This window comes from Rhineura floridana, chromosome 17 (genome assembly GCF_030035675.1).
Source record: "Rhineura floridana isolate rRhiFlo1 chromosome 17, rRhiFlo1.hap2, whole genome shotgun sequence".
Taxonomy (NCBI): Eukaryota; Metazoa; Chordata; class Lepidosauria; order Squamata; family Rhineuridae; genus Rhineura; species Rhineura floridana.
Genome location: NC_084496.1, coordinates 20,022,014 through 20,037,373, shown reverse-complemented (window position 1 = coordinate 20,037,373; position 15,360 = coordinate 20,022,014). Strand labels below are relative to the sequence as shown.

The following is a 15,360-nucleotide window of genomic DNA, read 5'->3' as shown; positions in this document are numbered from 1 at the left end:
AGTGCACATGGGGATGCTGTTGCCTGGGAGAGTGGAACTCCCACTCCACAATCCGTGCCACCATCTGGTTGCAATTTGCAATCGTGCCCTGTGACCTGATGCTTGCAGGGATCTCAGTGTGGGAGCTTCACCCTCATCCCCAGCCACAGGGGCCTTTGGCCAGTGCCCAACCTGGCTGTCTGCTGGTGCCAGGCCTGCATGTAGTCCAGGCAAGCCCAAGAAGGAGGCAGAGTTAATACTTGCCCCTCTTGTAATCTCTGAAGCATAGCCTTATTCATTCAGCTCTTTAGCTAAGAATGTTCTGAGCACGGCTTACAAAAATAAGTTCTACGAGGGCTCCTCTGAGGCTCACAATATAAAGAGACACAGCACACAAGGAAAAAGCAATGGGAGGGAGGAGGGATCTGTTCATGCTACTGCTTCATGTGCTAAGGTGGCAATAAGTGTGCAGGGCAGAAATTACGGCTTGTTCTCAAACAGGGATGGGGAACCTGTGGCCATCTAGGTGTTGCTGGACTACAGCTCCCATCATCCCTGACTGTTAGCCATGCCATCTGGGACTGATGGGAGCTAGAGTTCGCTACCATCAGCGTTGTTGCACTGAAACTAAATCCCAGAGGATGCATGGCACTATGGTGTGAACAGTGGGAGCATAAAAGTGGCACTCTACCTCTGTTCTTCATGATCCAAGATTATTATCTTGTTCATGTCACCGTGTGAGCCCATGCAGAGGCTTTACGTGCCTAAACTGGCACATACGTAGTGTCAGCCAGACTCACTACTGATCAACTTACATTCTCATTAGGACAGCACAAAGATCAAATCCCAGCTCCTGCAGAACACCCGTCACAACCACCTCCATGTATTCTAAGTGACAGTTGTCCTATGAAGAAGTGGTTGTGTGAATGGGCCCTGAGTTGTCCAACCTTAGTTTTTTAAACACTGAAGCAATTCCCTAGGGATCTCTCCTATAGTGTTTAAAGAAAGCCAGGCTGGCAGTCGCCCCATATTCAAGACAGCAAGTTAAATGATTAATGTATCTCACTGCATAAGACACATTTACAAAACAGTAATATGTTATAAGATCCTGCCAGCTACTTAATTATGTCCTATTCAGCTGTTCTTAATGTTCCCATTAGCTGTTCCTTGCAGGACAATAATGTCTCTCCCTCTCATGCCCTCTCCCCCTTTGCTGCCCCAATTCCAGTCATAAAAAAATCCATAGGTTAGCCCAGGGTTTCCCAGTTACTTGGGACACAGTTTTTATCTCTGGATTAAAATTGGGTCACACTTGATTTTACAAAATATATACGCATACCATATACCATATATGGAGCTAGAAATGCCAGACGTCCAAGCTGGATTTAGAAAGGGAAGAGGGACCAGAAATCATATCGCAAACATACATTGGATAAGGGAATGGAGCAAGGAATTTCAGAAGAAAATCACCCTGTGCTTCATAGATTACAGCAAAGCCTTTGACTGTGTAGATCATGAAAAACTATGGAATGCTTTAAAAGAAATGGGGGTGCCACAGCATCTGATTGTCCTGATGCGCAACCTATACTCTGGACAAGAGGCTGACTTCCTCAGCCAGCATTGCCAATTGTCAGGGATGATGGAAGAAATTAGGAACATAGGAAACTGCCTTCTACCGAGTCAGACTGGAACGGGTTCAGAGAAGGGCAACAAAGATGATCAGGGGACTGGAAACAAAGCCCTATGAGGACAGACTGAAAGAACTGGGCATGTTTAGCCTGGAGAAGAGAAGACTGAGGGGAGATATGATAGCACTCTTCAAGTACATGCAAGGTTGTCACATAGAGGAGGGCCGGGATCTCTTCTCAATCATCCCAGAGTGCAGGACATGGAATAATGGGCTCAAGTTGCAGGAAGCCAGATTTCGACTGGACATCAGGAAAAACCTCCTAACTGTTAGAGCCATACGACAATGGAACCAATTACCTAGAGAGGTAGTGGGCTCTCCTACACTGGAGGCCTTCAAGAGGCAGCTGGACAGCCATCTGTCGGGAATGCTTTGATTTGGATTCCTGCATTGCACAGGGGGTTGGACTTGATGGCCTTGTAGGCCCCTTCCAACTCTACTATTCTATGATTCTATGAGATCATTAGTTCATCTAGTTCAGTATTGTCTATACTGGCTGGCAGTGGCTGTCTGGCATTTCAGACAGGGGACATTCCAGGTTGACCTGGAGATGAGATGCCAGGGACTGAACTTTGGACCTTCTCCATACAAAGCAGATGCTCTACTCCTGAGCTATGGTCCTTCCCCAAGTTGTAATTCAGCAACATCTGGAGAACCTCAAGGTAGCATCTGGCACATGTGTGTTCCTGCATCCAGTGTAGTGCACGGATCCTGTATTTAAAGCACAAATGCCTCCTCATCTTGATTGATTAATTCTGTCATCTGTACTCTGAAACCTACCCTCCATTTGGAGTCTTATTGTTATTTACATAGCCTACCAATAAAACTCTCCATGACTATCTTTTCTTCTTCAGAGCGATTGCTTACTAGCTAATGAAACCTGGTTAATATTTCCTCCCTTCTCATGAAGCCCTAAATTTTATGATGTTGATCATGTTTCATCAGGGCTTGCTGTTCCCTAGAAAGGCATACTGCTCGGGGTGCTATTGAGCTTTGGAAAGGAAAAATATGTGATCAGCTGAATGCTTTTGGTCAACTAAAATGCATAGAAATTCAAATTCCGTTTCAGTTTTGTGGGACATTTACTTCTTATATTTATTTCACACTTTTCCACCAGGGAGCTCAAGATCCCCATCCTTCCCATCACATACACACATTCCCTTTCCAGCACTTACACGTTTATCCTCACAAGAACCCTGGAAGATTGGTTAGGTAGAGAGAGTGATTGGATCCAGGTCATCCATCGAACTCATGACTGAGCAGCGATTTGAACTCACTCCTCCTCAATCCTGCTCTTACATTCTAACACAGTGATGGGGAATCTGTGGCCCTGCAGTGTTGTTGGGCTCCAACTCCCACCAGCCCTAGCCAGCTGTATACCCTGTGCCAGCACATTGTATTAGCAAGCAATTATAGCCTTAAGTTAATCAATATATATTCAATATGTATTTGTTAGCTAGCCTGGAGGCTTGTATTTCCCTTTCAGGCCCCAGCATCTTTGGGTATGTCAGATCACCTCATAGCCACCTGCAGTCTAATCTAGGTGTTTTAATGAGGATATGATGGCTTGCCAGTATGCTGCTGGAAAGCACCTTGTTAATATAAAGACTTTAAAGGAGCTTTGATAGGCATAGATTCAAGGATACATGTGGATGGGTCGAACGACGGTCAATGAGCAGATAGTACAGTAGTTGCTTGTTAATGCACGAGTCAAGTAACGGTCAATGATGCACTTGCTTGTTAGCAAAGATGGAGATAAAGATGGTAGCCATGCAGTTTGCCAAGAGAAGATGTCAAGGTGCTCCAAGAAAGATAGTATAGTTTTCCAATAATTAGTCTGCTTTGAAGGTGTTCTGTGAAAAGGTCAGAACAGCCAATTATATGCAACAGATGTCATTATGTATTACTTCTAAGTGTGTATGCTCATTAATCATATATGTAACCTCATGTGTATGCCAATGATATGTGCCAAGATTTATGCTATATAAACATGACCTGTGCCCGGTATGGGTGTTCAGTCTCTGACGTCCACTACTGCAGAGCGGTGGGACTGATCCACTTTTATTGGGAATACTTGGCTGAATGCTTGTAAGTTACTCAATAAATTTTAACTCTTTGTAAGCAAACCTCTTGTCTGCATCTCATCTCTGGTAATCCAAAACAACCTGGAGGTACACAAATGGCGCTGTGAGCAGGATTGCTGGACTTGAGAATGTTTAGATTTAGAGGGAAAGAGGGGACGGAGGTCGATGTGCAAAATCGCCTTCTGGGCTGGCCGCAACATGAAAGGTGGGGGCCAGTGGCCAAGGAGATATCTGTACTGATGGGACAGATGCCTTGGCCAGAAATAGAGAAAGACTGTACACCAGCTGGTCTGGTGACAGCCACTGAATCTCTCAAACTGGAAAAGTGGTCAGCTAGGGAGAAACAGCGTGCAGGAACTCTGGCTTGGCTTTTGCTGACAGCTGTGCAAGCTGCCGGGCAACAGGAGCTGGAATGGGAGACATTGCAGGACAGTCTTGCCACTAATGAAGCACAGGAAGACTGCACACCAGCTAGAAAGAAGAGCAGGGTATGGAACCTGTGGTGTAGAGCTGAAAAATGGGCAGGAAGGCTAATTCATCGAGCCCAGAAGAAATGCCCAACGTGCACTAAAGTGCGTAGTATTATTAACTCTCCCAGCCGGAATCCCCAAGTTGAAGAGCGGGAGGAGGGTGAGAGCCAGGGAGAAGATGGAGTGATTGTGTCTGAAGAAGGGGAGGAAGCCCCCTATGAGGAGATGGGAGCCCTGCCGGAGCCCTGGCAGCAAGGGCGAGAGATATTTGAGAGCCTCTCTGAAGAGAAAGAGACCCCCTGTGAGGTGGCAGCCTTATCTGTGCAGCTACGGCAAGAGATCAAAAGTGACCCAGACGTCCAGCTGCAGAGCACCCAGCCTGGGGTGGTCGAAGAGGCCCAGATGGTGAATGAGCAGCTGGCGGGGGTGGACTGTGAAGAGTTGCCGTCAGTAATGGAGGAAGAAGAAGAAGCCGTGCGTATGCCAGAGCCTGCCGGGGGGGGAGGACTGCAGAGAGCTGGAAGCAAACCCCCTGGTAAGGGAAAAAACTTTAGAGAAAGTTCAAGTAGGGGCTGAAGAGGAGATGCTGCCGATGAATTCCTCTGCTCCGTGCGAGAAAATACAGGAGAAGGAATGTGTGGGAGATGGGCAGCTGCTGCCGGCTCCCTTCACTCTGTGTGCTAGAGAAATAGTGCAGGAAGAGGGGGGGCATGCCCACCAGATCTTTGCATTCTGTGTGCTCCTGTTACAGAGACAGTGCTGAAAGAGAAGCCCTTCATTCCCTGTGTGCCGGCCGTGGAAGAGGAAAAGCTGGAGGTGTGTGTGCAAGAGCCGCTGCTAACAGCTGTCTTTACCCCGTGTGTGCCTGCTGCAAAAGGGAAGAAGCAGGTGGGAGTTCAAGTCCAAGCAGAGCTCCCAGTGCCTGCTGAGATGAGTGAGTTAAAATTCCTCAGTGACATCGCCCCTGGGATGCGCCATGATGACCCCATAAAGGGAGAAGCAGTTCCTCTGATGAGCTCAGTCCCTGGGCAAACTTCAGCAGTGAGAGGCACCCGGCGCCCTGTGCGTGTGAAAAGCAAGGAGCAGGGGGAGGGTTGCCTGTCTCTGTTTGGGCTCATGATTTACACAGGAAGTTGTGAGGGAGAACAGAGACAATTTCTTTCTGCCAACCTGGGGGGGTTAGGCCAGCTGGTCATAAAGAAGATTCCCCCCGATAAGGACGCTGGCTTGCAGCAGGGAGTAGCCGTTGCCCACCAGCTAGAAGACCAAACCCTCTCTTGGGCAGAAGAGCAAGATCAGCTGAGTCAGGGGGTGGAATGGTGTGCTGTTTGGGCAGTGATCACAGGTGAGACAAGAGTGTCCCTGCATGTCTACATAAGCCCCTGGGCAAAGAGTAAAGAAGTAAAGAAATGGGCAGAAGAGAAAGGAGTGGCTTGGTTCTACCCTCCAAGAGTAGCCGCCCTAATCGAAAGAACCAGCGGTCCGAAACAGCAAATCAAACTTCTGACAGTCAGGTCGGATTGGAAGCACTGGAAAGGAAGAAACCTGGAAGAAGCCAGCCATCTACTCAGTCAGAGAGGGCTCCTGGAGGGAGGGTCACCCATGGAGCGGTTTGTGAATCCTCCTTCGCTTCAGGAAGCAGGGGGGCACGTGTGGGCACAGCTGCTGGAAGTTGTTGGCTTAACAGCAGAAGAGATCCCTGGATGGCCTCTTCAACAGAAGACCTGTTGCGTGCTGCCAAGGAAACACAGCGGTTCCTGGAGAGGAATCCTGGCACCCTGCCTGTGGCCGCAGAAATCAGCTTGAACTGGAACCTCCTGAAACCCACGATGGGGAAGAGCCATGTGGATGAAGTTATGCACATGAAACTGTATGCTGGTTTGTGAGTATGTGTGCGATAAAAGCGTTTTCTCGATGATTTTAGCATTAAATGCTGAATGCTTAAGATTTATTATGGTGTTTCTGTTAGCATGTGGGAGTGTGTATAGTTGGTTGGGGGGAGGGAGAGAATTACGTTCTTTGTTCTTCCTTTTTCAGTTCTGATGATACAGCTCACTGCATGCTTGTGGATGTTATGCTGCATTCCATTGGTCTGGACAGCGTCTGAAGTTAATGCCTAGAACTCAGCTATAGCCTGGCCAAGCTGGAAGATCAATATGATTGCTGGATGATGCCTCATCATGCTGCTGGTTTTCCTCTAATGGTGGTGGATTTTAATAAAAGCTTATTGTGTGTGTTTTATGATTTTCTAAATGAGACCAAACAATTGCAGAAATCCTTACAGTCAGTAATCACCCCACAAGATACTGAGGGAGGACCCAAATGGTTTGATGAAAGAGTCACCTATGCCAGAGCATTTAGGATAGATACCCAAAAGTCCAACTTCACTGTTCGGATCAGGGGTGGATTTGAGCAGTTACATGATGAGTTAGGATGGGTCATCCCCTTGAGAGTAAACGCCCCACCACAGCCTGAAGTCTGTTGGGAACAAGTAAAACATCATAGAACAGAAGCTAAATTCCAGAGGCGAGTGGGCTTCAATAGAGGATGTCAGACAGTGCATAAATGTCCCAATCCCAGTGACAGTGAGCAGGGCTGGATATGTACTAGTTGGACCCTATGACCTGGCGTTAATTGGGGAGCCCCTAATGGGAGTTATGTTCTCTGGGATTGTTATGGGGACCCCATAGATTTGAGAAAACCCTAGCAAGACCTTTTGTGGGAAATTACAGAGCTTGGAAAGTCAGATGGCAAAGGGATATCTTTAGTTCGGCTGATGATGCCTGGGTCGTTGCCTGGAGGAGGGGTGGCCAACATAATGTATAAAGTAAACATCTTTGGGAGAGCAATGGAAGTAGCTTTAAATGCTACAGCTCTGGCCCTAGAAGCTATAGGGATAGAAATGACAAGCATAAGAGCAGCAGTCTTATAGAATAGATTCGCCCTAACTTCGAGGATGGGTGGAACATGCGCAATGTTACAACAGGAATGTTGTGTGTACATTCCAGATAAGCAGAGTGTCATTAATCATAGTGTAGCAGCATTATATAGACAAAGTAGTAAAATAAAGCATTTGGAAGAAGATTCCTTCTTAAATCCTATTTTAGAATGGTTTCAAGGAATAGGAGGCTGGTGGAAACATTTATTTTCTATTGGGCTCACTCTTATTTGTGGAGTGATATTAATATGCATATGCTTGTCCTGCTGGCGTAGCTTTAATGGGTAACCAGCTAAAACCACCCTTGGGGTCAAACGACTAGGGCAACGAAGAACCGGCCCCCCGGAGTAAGAAGAGAATGTAACGCGAAGACATTGACGTCCTTTGACCATCCAGGGGTGGAATGTATACCCTGTGCCAGCACATTGTATTAGCAAGCAATTATAGCCTTAAGTTAATCAATATATATTCAATATGTATTTGTTAGCTAGCCTGGAGGCTTGTATTCCCCTTTCAGGCCCCAGCATCTTTGGGTATGTCAGATCACCTCATAGCCACCTGCAGTCTAATCTAGGTGTTTTAATGAGGATATGATGGCTTGCCAGTATGCTGCTGGAAAGCACCTTGTTAATATAAAGACTTTAAAGGAGCTTTGATAGGCATAGATTCAAGGATACATGTGGATGGGTCGAACGACGGTCAATGAGCAGATAGTACAGTAGTTGCTTGTTAATGCACGAGTCAAGTAACGGTCAATGATGCACTTGCTTGTTAGCAAAGATGGAGATAAAGATGGTAGCCATGCAGTTTGCCAAGAGAAGATGTCAAGGTGCTCCAAGAAAGATAGTATAGTTTTCCAATAATTAGTCTGCTTTGAAGGTGTTCTGTGAAAAGGTCAGAACAGCCAATTATATGCAACAGATGTCATTATGTATTTATTTATTTATTTTTTATTTAATTTAATTTCTATACCGCCCAAAGCCAAAAGGCTCTCTGGGCGGTGTACATAAGAGTAAAACAGCATAAAATACAAAAACATAGAAATAAATAACAAACTCAACAGAACAAGTAATTAAATAGCATTAAAATACAATAGAATACAATAGCAGCAGTCCAGCAGGAAGGGTGGTGGTGGTGACCGCCAGGGGAAGCAGCACAGCAGCAGCAGATGACAAGGGGCTCTCCCTCCCTGGCAGCGCAATGTTCCTCTTCCTGCAGGCAGAAGGTCTTACTTCTAAGTGTCATTAATCATATATGTAACCTCATGTGTATGCCAATGATATGTGCCAAGATTTATGCTATATAAACATGATCTGTGCCCGGTATGGGTGTTCAGTCTCTGACGTCCACTACTGCAGAGCGGTGGGACTGATCCACTTTTATTGGGAATACTTGGCTGAATGCTTGTAAGTTACTCAATAAATTTTAACTCTTTGTAAGCAAACCTCTTGTCTGCATCTCATCTCTGGTAATCCAAAACAACCTGGAGGTACACACCAGCATGCCTAGTGATCAGGGACAATGATTACTTTTATATCCCACCTTTCCTCCAAGGAGCTCAGTGTTGCATACATGATTCTCCCCCTTCTCGTTTTATCCTCACAATAGCCCTGTGAAGTAGGTTAGATGATGGGAGTTACAGTTCAGCAACATATGGAAGGGCACAGGTTAGGCACCCCCAGGGCATATGGGTTTCTGTGACTGCTGCACAACACTGCCTTTCACCATTGCATCTTATCTTCACCATTGCATCTGATCTTCATCTGAGGTGCAAATTGCATCAGACTTATTAGGACTTTTATATGGGATTTGATGTTACAATGCATTGTTATATGGCTATATTATTTAGATGTGTTTATGATGTATATGTTGTTTTGGAACATTACTTGCTTCTTATAATAAAAGTTTTTTATTATTATTAAAATTAAAAGAAGAAGAAATATTAGAACTCTTAACTCAGGAGCATTCCTCATTATGAGACTGTCCATGGTGGGGCATTTGGCTGAACCTAGATTATTTTCTCTCTCTCTCTCCTTCCATTCCAGGTTATTCCCAAGGACTATAAAACCATGACTGCTCTTGCAAAGGCCATCTCCAAGAATGTGCTCTTTGCTCACCTTGATGATAATGAGAGAAGGTATGCTATGATCCTCTGAGTTTGCCATTTTTTTTTTGTTATCAGTTGCTAGCAGAACATCCATCTAATATTGACAATGGGAATGGAAATAATCAAGTGAGCTTAACAGACTTGGTGGGTTGCAGTTTATTTTATTTGTCTGTTTATTTGTTAAATTTGTGCCCCTCCTCTCCACCAAACAGTGCTGGGTTTGGCTAACAAGAAGAACACAAATATGATAAAATGCAACAAAAGAGGATTAAAATATGATTGATTTATTGGTTAAATAAACAGTGTGGTCTTTTTCCTTTTTTCCAGCTGGCTTTGCAAGGCTTTTTTAGTGGTGGCATCCTTACTATAGGATGCCCTCTACAGAAACGCTTGCTTGGCACCTACATTGTGGTCTTTTCAGCGCCATTCCTTGATTGCTGCTTCCTCCTTATTTACTAGGTTCCTTGCCTTTGCCAACTTGGTGCCCTGCTGATGTTTTGGACTACAACTCCCATAATCCTGTGCTAACTGAAGCTAAGGGGAGTTGTAGTCCAGAACATCTGCAGGGCATCAGGTTGGTGAAGGCAAGCTTAGCTGGTTGTATTCCAGCTTCCCTTCCCTTCCCTTGGACCAGGGGTGGGGAACATTTCTCATCCCGAGAGTCACATTCTGTTCTGGCTGACTTTCTGGGGGCCACATGCCAGTAGTGGGCGAGGCCAGAGGCAAAAGATGGTGGAGCAATCAGTGAAATTCTAGCCAGACAAAAAACATTTGGGATGGTATGAAGCTGTACCAGTAGGGGCTGTGGCTGGAGAAGTGGGTATAGCCTGTAGTAGTGCAAGTTGGCTGTGTGCAGACATAACATTATTTGAGCAATGAGGCCACTCTGGAAGTGCACTCACTGCATTTGATTCAAACAGTGTTGGGAAATCCTGTTTTGTGAGTTTGCAGCAGAAATCAGGCATGCAGAGCACTGACTGGCTGTAGCTTGCAGTGTGACTAACCTCTGGGACACTTTTGCAACTCTTTTAAATTTGATTGTGCTCTTAAAAAATAAAATGAGTAGAATTGAAATGAATAAATGTACATGCAGTGCAGTGCTTTACAAAGATAAAGATGAGGGGGAGGGCGAGAGGGAGGGAAGTCTGTTGTCCGAACGTGTGTTCAGATTGCTAGTATATTTGTCTGTCATTTACACTGTGAATATAGGAGGAAGCCAATCTCACTCTGCGGAAGAAAGATTAAGTGCAACTCCTGTTTTAATGTTACATTGATATGCATCCATACAGTACTTAACGTTGGTCAAGTTAGCATTGCAGGCTTGAGTCCACAACCCAGTTGCTCCAGAGCAGCCCAGTTTATTTTAATGGAATTCTTCCGGACTAAATAAATTATGGATTACAGCCTAGGTTTTTTGACCTGAGTGGCATTACATCTTGTGAGTTGGCAGCTGGCTTATCCTTGTTCTTTGTTTCCAGAAACAAAGGTGGTCTTTGAAACAGCTACAACAGCTGTAAGAGTCTGATATGCCATGTTCTGTCAGCTGCTGCATGCAGATATTTAGACTGCCAGTAACAGAATACTTTAAGCATTTGGTAACTCCAGATTATTTTGTCATTTGTTTTTCTTTTTAAAGTTGGGATATGCAATATTTTAGTGACGTGGTAATCATGGATGATAGCCACAATGTGAGTGCTTCCTGGAGAGAATTTGCATGTCCATTCATTCCATGTCATGTGCAAACTCAAATGTTTAGGGTTATGTGTTTTGGATGTCAGCGGGATGGCAGGATCTATCAGTTTTGGTTCTCTCAGTTTCTGATTTTTCCAATCTTAAATTCAGTTCTCCACATTTCTGCAGCAATTTGCATCTTTAAAAAAATCCTCATGAAAATTATTTGCTATTTTAGTACAAATTTCTCCTAATGAACTTATTTTTGTATGCAGTTTTGACTAACATACACATTTTTGCAAGTAATTTCTCCTATTAGGATGCATTTTTGTATGCTATTTTCACTAATATATTCATTTTTATGTACACTTTCCCCTAATATATGCATTTTTGTAATCATTGGTGGAAGAACTACATTGTAAAATTCAGATGAGTGCGAATGTCAAAGGATGGCCGTGTTTTGGTTTGCATATTGTTTCAGAAAGTGCAAATTTGATAGATTTGCTTTTAAATGTGAACTAAATCCATTTTCTCCCTCACACCTAATCAAGGATGTGTTGCAGAAAACAAGTGCAATAAAATACCAGTCCGGAGGGGCCTTGGGGTTTCAGTCAGGACTGTCTGGAGATGCCAAGGATTGAGCACGGGACCTTTTTGCACGCAGAGCATATGCTCTACTCCTGAGCTGTGGCTTTTTCCTAACTGGCTGTACCTCTGAGCCATCATCTTGCATCAGGTTCTGCCCTTCTGAGCCGACTATTTTGCATACTGTTTGGTGGACCTCAGGATTCTAGAAGAAAACAAAGGAGATCCTGCAAGTGTGAAGCTTGCCCAGGCCTGATGTAGAAGAGGGAATTTCAGCAGGCTCAGTTTTCCTCATCCCTGCATAGCAACAACTATGAGATTCATTCTTCTAGGCAACACTTAGTGGCACAGGAGTCTGTCCTCCTGTGCATCCATCCCACCCAATTAAATTGTATTTCTCCTACCAAATGCTGGTACATTTCTCAGCATGCCATTAAGCATGGCACATTAAGACACCATCATATCAGCTTGCATATATTGTTCTTTGCTCTTTTCCGAAATCCTTTTTTTGTAATGATCTCAAATCTCAGCAAACCACCACATGTTACATAGTGGCTTGTTTCTATTGGGTTTGGTAGGTCAGAAAGCAGGGAGACCAACAGCAGGTGGAGCCAGAGCCAATGACAGGCAGGGCCCAACTAATTCTAGTCTTGTCCCCATCCTCCTTTGCTGCTGAGTTTTACAAGTGCAACACTGAGACTAAGGAGGAGGAAGGTGACACAGCCAGGGCCACCTCCTGGACTGGTTGCAAATAAGAAGGCAGTCAGGTGGGGGCAGACTGAAATTGAAGGGGCAGTGCCCCACTTTACCCTAATGGAGCCAACCTCCACAGCATACACTGCATTTTGATTCATGTGATTTTATTGCGGGATTATTCTTTTTGTCCTTCTTAATTGGAAGATCAAGTAGTTCACACTTGGTCCTAACATGCTGACCATTTTGGTCCTTGCCACGTGGGGTCACTGTGTTCAAGATTATTACTTTAAAAAAAAGGAAGGAGAGAGGGAAGCAACATGAAAAGGAGCAGACAGTAAAAAAAGACAAAACCTTTTCTTGTCCGAAGTACAAAAACAGAGTTGTTTTAATTCATATTAAACTTTGGATCTGATGCAACCAACATCTCTAAATGAAAAGCATATCGCTTGTGTGAAAACCACATGTATGGCTTACATGCAGGTTTGTAAATACAAAATATGTGGCTTCAGCATATCTACTTTATTAGCTGCTGTGGTGCTCACAGAGGCTTGTGCTGCAACATCTCCTGAAAGATTTTGTGAAACAGCAGGTCTTTTACTGTCCAGCTGCCACAAAGCTGTTAAGTATTTCTTCCAGTCTGGAAAACTGGAACCCATTCCAGTCTGGATTCAGGCCTGGTTATGGAACTGAATCAGCCTTGGTTGCCTTGCCCTGATGAATGACCATTGGTATCTTCTGGGTATCTTCTGGGCTGACTTGGTGAGATGGGTGTTGGAGACATTGTTTCACAGTGGTTCTGATCCTATCTCTAAGGTCATTTTCAGAGAATAGCATTGGGTGATTGTCTTTCGGCCCCCTGGCAGTTGTGCTGTGGGGTGCCGCAGGGTACCATCTTGTCCCCCATGGTATTTAACATCTATATGAAGCCATTGGGAGCAGTCATCAGGAGATTTGGGGTGAGGTGTCAGCAGTATGTTGATGATACCCAGCTCTGTTTCTCTGTAACATCTGAATCGGGAGAGGCTGTGCAAGCCCTGGACCGCTGCCTGGACTCAGTGGTAGGCTGGATGAGGGCCAATAAACTGAGTCTGAATCCTAGCAAGATGGAGGCACTGTGGGTTGGTAGTTCTCGAGTTCAGATAATTGGTCAGTTGCCTACTTTGGATTGGGTTGTACTCCCTCTGAAAGAGCAGGTCTGTAGTCTGTGGGTGCTCCCGGATCCATGTTTGTCACTAGAGACCCAGGTGACCTCAGTGGCTAGGAGTACGTTTTACCAGCTTTGGCAGGTAAGACAGCTGCGGCCGTTTCTGGACAGGGATAGCCTGACCAGTGTTGTCTATGAACTGGTAACCTCCAGATTGGATTACTGTAATGTGCTGTATGTGGGGGTACCCTTGAGGTTGGTCTGAAAGCTGCAGCTAGTGCAAAATGCAGCAGTGAGACTGCTCACTGAGGCAGAGTATTGCCAACATGTCACCCTGCTGTTGAAAGAATTGCGCTGGCTACCTATTAGCTACCAGGCTAAGTTCAAGGTTCTAGTTTTGGCGTACAAAGCCCTATACAGCTTGGGACAAGGATACGTGAAAGACCGTCTTATCCCTTATATACCCAGTCAATCACTGCGCTCTGCAGGTGAGGGCCTCCTGCAGATACCGTCTTATCAGGAGGTTCGTTCTGCACAACAAGGGAACAGATCTTTAGTGTAGTGTAGTGGCACTTACCCTGTGGAATTACCCCCCTTAAATATTAGACAAAAAGATCCTCCGTGGCTCAGAGTGGTAATGCAGCCGAAGCTCTGCTCACAGCCAGAGTTCAATTCCAACAAAAGGAGGAAGTCGAATCTCCAGTAAAAGCGGTTGAGGTCCACTCAGCCTTCCATCCATCTGTGGTCGGTAAAATGTGTACCCAGAAAGGCCGGGGATGGAACTGGCAATCACACCCCATATATATGGTCTGCCTAGTAAACGTCGCAAGACGTCACCCCAAGAGTCGGAAACGACTTGCACTACAAGTGCAGGGACACTTTTACCTTTAAATATTAGACAGACACCATGTCTGTTATCTTTTCAGTGCCTACTGAAGACCTTCCTCTTTCAACAAGCCTTTTAAGCGGAGACCTTATCGCATTCTGTGTCTATGTTGGAATTGCTTTTTAACATGCTTTTCAACCTTTTTTAAAAAGATGTCTTTAAAGCTTTTTAAAAAATGTTTTAAAAGGTGTTTTATTTTAATATGTTTTAAGGATGTTTTTGTTTTAATATATTTTAAAGTCTTCTTTTATGATGGTTTAAAGTGTTTTTAGTGCTTTTCCTTGCCGCCCTGGGCTCCTACTGGGAGGAAGGGCGGGATAGAAAGAAAGAAAGAAAGAAAGAAAGAAAGAAAGAAAGAAAGAAAGAAAGAAAGAAAGAAAGAAGCTGGGGCCAAACTGGCAGATCCTTACAACCTGGCTCTGCTAAACATCTGCTACAATGTTGGGGATCATCAGGACCAGGGGTCAAATCTTTCAGCCCCTCCCCAGCCATACCCTTCATCGGCCCTGCTTCACACTGTCCATCAGTCTTTTTGCTTGTCTAGAATATGTTCTTGAACTCTGATAATGTCATGAGCCCCATAGAGAACTCTTGGAAGAGTGGCTCTGAAGATAAAGAGGACTGGGATCCAAGGAAGGGCCCAGTGGTCTGCAGGGGAAGATCAGCGAAGGTGGGGAGAAACCCAGTCATCTGCTGAATGACAGCCCTGCTCCTGAGGTGTGGGCCGCCATGGACAAGGCTGAATTCCCAAATGATCACCCACTTACCCCACCTCTGGGACATTTGCTGTCTTCTGCCTGGTCTCCGATCTGACTCCTGTAAGAGATGCATCCACCAACTGGCAGGAGCACTCGGAGACAGAGCCTTGGGATGGTTTGACTGAGGCATCTGTGCCTCCATCACCAATGATGTGCTGCCACTTGAACAGGCACAAAAAGACCGAGGCCGCTCTCCAGTAGGAGTGCTTGCATGCTTGCCCAGTCCTGTTTCAAGAGAGCTCCCACGAAAGTAGTGTGCCTGCCCCAATCCTTCTTAAGAGGTCCTTGGGAGCATGTTTAATTGTTGTAACAATGTCTTTGCTTGGGTAGCCATGCCTAGTCATGCCTTGTAGAA

The 15,360-nt window shown here is 45.1% G+C and overlaps 1 protein-coding gene across 3 annotated transcripts in view; it reads left to right on the top strand.

Annotated features, from left to right (window-relative positions):
• Positions 1-15,360, top strand: part of PRKAR1B (protein kinase cAMP-dependent type I regulatory subunit beta) — a 217,272-nt gene that overhangs the window by 40,567 nt on the left and 161,345 nt on the right. For all 3 annotated transcript variants that reach the window (XM_061599943.1, XM_061599942.1, XM_061599940.1), the window contains one exon: positions 9,204-9,295. In XM_061599943.1, coding sequence (XP_061455927.1) covers positions 9,204-9,295 — 92 coding nt within the window. The remainder of the gene's footprint in view (positions 1-9,203; positions 9,296-15,360) is intronic.